This window comes from Trachymyrmex septentrionalis, unplaced genomic scaffold (assembly GCF_001594115.1).
Source record: "Trachymyrmex septentrionalis isolate Tsep2-gDNA-1 unplaced genomic scaffold, Tsep1.0 scaffold16, whole genome shotgun sequence".
Classification (NCBI taxonomy): domain Eukaryota; kingdom Metazoa; phylum Arthropoda; class Insecta; order Hymenoptera; family Formicidae; genus Trachymyrmex; species Trachymyrmex septentrionalis.
This window is the reverse complement of record NW_017304758.1, coordinates 4617560-4622908: the sequence shown is the minus strand read 5'-3', so window position 1 is coordinate 4622908 and position 5349 is coordinate 4617560. Positions and strand designations below refer to the sequence as shown.

Below are 5349 nucleotides of genomic sequence, written 5' to 3'. Positions count from 1 at the left end.
CCTCCTCCTCCTCCTCCTTCTCCTCCTCCTCCTCCTCCTCCTCCTCCTACCTTCGGAGTCCGGGTATCCTCGTCGCTTCGGCTCGGCACTGAGCGAAGAGCGAAGCGAGGAATACAGGCTGGCAGGGCAGGCTGCCTTGCCTGGCTGACTGGATAGTGGATGGTATGATGGTGGCTGCTGCTGCGAGTGCTGCGACGATGGTGCCGTGCCGACACTGCCGACAGTGACGGTGGTAGAGAGAGAGAGACGTAGAGTGGTGGAATGGCGCGCGGGTAGGTAGGGGAATTACGGGGAACGTGCTTTTAGGCGAGGACGAGCGTCCGTAGTCGTGTCCGAACCGCGAAACAGGCGGGTTTGTACCTGCATGGAGCTAAGAGCCTAAGAGGCGCGGTGGTGGTGGACGTGTGGAGGTGGTTCACTCTCGTATACCTCGTGTCCGTGCGATTCGCTTCGCAGTTCGCCTCTATGCGCGAGCGGCAAAAACGCACGGTCTTTCCATCGGTTCCACCGGCGGTGCGAACGCGAACGTTCTCGAGTATCGAGTGAAGGCTCGTCGTCCGCTCGTAATTCTCGCAAGCATACATCTATTCCTCGGACTCGCTCGGTACGCTTCGAGGCAATCGCGGCAAGCACGTGCGTACAGTGTGCGTCTATGACGGCGGCGACGGCGACCTTTATCTCGCTCGGAATTTTGACGGCCCGTACGTAAAGAAGATCCAACGTACCGTCGAGTGCCCAAGTGCGCTTTTTTTTTGGTGGCCCTCGTATGATTTACGGATCACCGCCACGGATAACAAATCGACCGTGGGGTGCGGAGAGAATCGCTTTCTACGGGGAGCTGCGCCTAACCGGAAGTTGCGAGGGACGTCGCACGGATACCTCGTATAGTCGTATGCATCCAGGGCGGCGTGTCGGTAGTTACGGAGGAGGAACAAAGTGTGCCGCCGATTCAAGAGCGGGGAGTTAAAAGTGTAGAGAGATCACACGGCGATCGCGCCCCGCACACACGCACGTCACGCACGCACGCACGAACGTACGCATGCACGCATGAAGGTCCCATGGCTACCGGATTGGTAAAGTGGTGGCGAGCAAGGTTCCTCGCTGGCTACAGACCCTTTTCTGGTAATGAACGCTCCTTCTTTTCGGGACGCACGCTGTGATATTGAGACTCTCGGGTTGTATCCGAATTGACCGTGAAAAAAAAAAAAGAGGAAAAAAAAATGCACAATGCTAATTCAAGTCCTTGTCAATAATCTCTGCTAACTTCTCAGACGAATCTTTGATTTTAACGAACTGATGGTAAAAATATAAATAATGCGAGATCGCATACACGTTTGGTTGGCATTTATTTCAGAGTTGGCAAAATTCCACTTTTTTTTTTTTTGGGTAACATCCATGCCAGTGAACCGTAAAACCCTTCTGGTGTCTTCTGGAAAAATCGGCATTTTCTGGAAAAGCCGGAAAAACTGATCTTTTAAAAAAAAAAGTAAAATTATCTTTTTACATAAATATATTGTAGTATTATAAATTAATCATTTTTATAATTTTTGTTAATTTATTTTGTTGGATAAAATCCGGCACAGTAAAATGTGGAATTTACTATATTTTTTCCACTGAAATTTTCCAGACTTTTCTGTGCTTTACATTTAGTGACACAAATCAACACGAACATCATTCTGTCTTCCTTGGTACTTTACGTTCAGAAAGTAATAAAGATAGAACGACACTTGTGTCGAGTTGTGTCACTAAATGGAAAGCATCCCTGACTTATTTAGAGATATCTAAAAATTCTAGTCGTTCTTCTCATGTTTCCTCTCGTAGGTGAAATAATATTGAGTCAAATGTATCCTTATTATTTAACTAGATTTAATCCTTTTCTGACAATAATATACAACACAGTTTATTAGTTTAATGATTCATTCGTAAACCTCATGTATTTTCAAATTGTACAAATAATTACAATAAATGCAAAAGATATTCGTACAAAGAAGGCATAAAAAAAAATTTTATTTTTAGGAACGTTAATTAGCAATTTATTAATAACGAATGAAATATATATTTTTTAAAATTATTTTATCTAAAAAGATACGTAATAAGTAAAATATATTATCTTAATAATAATCAAGAATAAAAAATTGTATTATTTGGACATATAAAAAGTACAGTCGAGAAATGTAGCGTCTAAAATTACGAATACAGTTATTTTTGCAAAATTCTTTTAATTATTTTAAGACAGGACTTTCTCATTGTTAATAAATTGTGAATTAATGTTTATTTTTTTTACAAATAAGGCTTTTTTAAATAAAAATCTCTGTACGACTGTATTTTGTATTCACTGTGTATTTGTTGAGTGTAATTACAACATAATGTATCGCGTTTACGAAATATTTTTTAAGTATTAATAACGCGAATTAATGAAAAGAACAGTTATCGTACAGACGTTTCGCAAAATTCAATTCTAATTCACCTTAAAGAATTTTGCAGATATCGGATTTGCAGAAGATACAATTCTTACATTAACATTTAACTTACATATCACATTAAAATACCGGTTATTTCAATTTATTTCGTTCAACATGATATTTATTTCTGTCAATATGATAAGTTTTTTGTAAATTTTATTTGAAGAATACCACGATTAAAATATATACCAGTCGAGATAATCCGAGGTAAACTATCGTTTATCAGTAAACACATACACACACATACGCGCGCGCTGCTCTTAGATCATTTTCTTATCAGGTATATTTCCTAGAAAGCAGGTTTTAGAAACTTGTCGACTTTTATTGTAGAAACACGTAAAAAGAAAAACTTGGAGGTAGTAAATTGATTGATTTTTTAATGAGATTTTCTTTTCAAAGAAATACCGTTTTCACTTGAATAATAATGACAAAATATCTCCTTGTTTTCGTTTGCATTCTATTATGTATTTCTCGATAAAGTTTAAGTGCCTAAGTTTCATACTCAGGTAAAAGACGACAGTCCGATATACCTGAGGAAACCCAGGGAAGTAGTTAAAGAAGTGACGCAGCTTGCGGGAGGGTAGGGGAAAGGTTCGACGGAAAAAACAATACGGGGGGAAAAAAAAAAGAATGTGATGAGCGGTGGCGTCTGTACGATCAATCGTGCCGCCGCAAAGGAATGACCGTCGTGGATAATGCCAAGATATTATCAAAGCGGATACCACGTGGTCTTACATCACACTTACACTTTTCTTAGCTTTCGGCTTGTGTCTATACTCTGTACGCTTGTCTCGTAACGCGTCGTTGAAAATAGCGCGGAAATTGCGGTGCGTGCGTTTAGTGACAACAAAATTACTCGAGAGAAGCTTCTTACTCACAGTTCTTCAATTTCCTGTCACGAATCCGACGAATCTCAAATCTGCAGACAATAAAATTGTTATACGTACTAATTAAAACTCGTCTCTTTTTAATTATTGATAAGTAAAAACGGGAGGACATTTTCATGAAAAGCACATTTTAATTATTAAAAAGAACATTCGTTTAAAAATTAATTAAATACTAATACCGAAAGTTTTGTTTTTTTGTCGTTTTTAAAATGTAACATTTAACAGATTGAAAAATATAATAAAATAAAAATTTAATTTAAATACAAATAAATATTTAACTGAGTTTTTATTTTATTATATTTTTTCAATTTCACTTTTCTCTATTTGTAATTTATTCTTTTTAATTGACAATTTAAAAGATGTGTTCGACTCTTACTTTGCCCTTTATTTATTGTTATTTAAAATGTAACAAACATATAAAGATGGATATTTTCCAAACTTTCAGTAATTTATATTTTTTAATAAATAAATAAATAATAATTATACTTCTGTTATATTTAACTTCATAAAATTTACGATAATACTTAATGATGCGATAACATGATAAACTCTTTTGAAGATCGATACGTGAAATGACCCATGAGTCTCAATTATTATTGTATAATACATTAGTTGCGTTCTGAGATCATTATTAAAGTTATTCATTTATTGTGAAATTTTTAGAATAAGCTATTAACTTTACAAATAATACATATATATATATATGTGTGTGTGTGTGTGTACAAAGTCAATAATAGATTGTAAATAATCTTACAATTAGTATAACAGGAAACACTGATAAACCGATAGAGGATTAATATTGTGACGTATCTCTTTCTTCGCACAATTTCAGAAGACAGATTAACGACTTGTTCGTAATGTGTTCCACCAAGTTGCAATTTCCACGAATATTCGTGAATTTTCGCGTACAGTAGTAATAAACATCAAATGTCGGAGGAGAGTTTGCGCACTTCTTATGCACACTTCTGTACGTAACACACTGAAATGTATGCGTCTTCGTCAGAGTTTTAACAGCCCACTTCTATCGTACATACATTCGTGCTTTGTGTCCGTTAGGTAGAACGAGTTTACAGCCCATTACACAATAGTTAACGATAAAATCGAAACTTGCAATTCAGGACGTAGGCCGAAATGCCATTCAAGGGGGACGTTGCGAAATCCGAAAAACAAGATGCAGTTTGGTAATCGAAGTAAGAATTAATGATTGAACGTGTGCAAGAATCGATCAACTTTATTTTTTTTCTTAAATTTGCCGCAGTATTAGCAGAAAACTGCTTTATCAATGTATTATATATATTATATATTATGCTAATAAATATTTTACAAAAAACCGCTGAGAAATACGTGGAGATTCATTTTATTTGAAGCTGCCGGAGCTATTTTTTTATATATCAAAAGAATGAAATATATATTTGATATATTACACTCGAAAAGTGTTATTTCCGCCAAATAAATGGAGCTGATAGGTTTTTACATCGACCTCTTCAATTATTGTTGTATCAGCCGTTCGGAAACAATAGATATACAGGAGAGTGCATTCAATGCCGTTCACATCATGAAAGCAAACGTGGAGATTTGTCTGTTTTCGACGAGCGTCGGGATGTCTGTCTGCTCTCTGAAATGATGAAAGTCGAGATTTCGCCGCCTTCGCCGGTGCGTAAACTCAGCAGCATCGAGATTCGATGGTTCTGGTTAGAATTCCAGCTGCCTCCCTCCCGGTTATACCAGTCGCCGAAAGGCTTCCTCCCCGGGTGCGGTTGGACGCCGCGCCGCGTGACTGTCGGCGCGGGGAAGCGTAAAAATACCGTCTGTGCACCAAACACGCCACCGGTCGCGGATGCCGCGATGCGCGTTAAATGCCGCCTTTTATTCGCTCCTCTGCCTGCCTTGCCCCGGGGGCAGAAATCGCGATCGTGCGCGACGGGAAAGCGAGCGACCGGAGAACGGCTTCCCGATCGCGTTCCCGGCTCGCGCCGCGCCCAATCGCTCAGGTTTGCACG

At 38.7% G+C, this 5349-nt stretch overlaps 1 protein-coding gene across 2 annotated transcripts in view; it reads left to right on the top strand.

The window, feature by feature from the left end:
- Positions 1 to 862: 862 nt before the first annotated feature.
- Positions 863 to 5349, top strand: part of LOC108746025 (protein naked cuticle homolog 2) — an 18176-nt gene continuing 13689 nt past the window's right edge. Inside the window, exon 1 of one of the 2 annotated variants that reach the window (XM_018482507.1) lies at positions 863 to 1122. In XM_018482507.1, the coding sequence (XP_018338009.1) occupies positions 1059 to 1122 (64 nt within the window). In that variant the 5' untranslated portion in view covers positions 863 to 1058. The remainder of the gene's footprint in view (positions 1123 to 5349) is intronic. The other variant, XR_001939132.1, reaches the window with a different exon arrangement.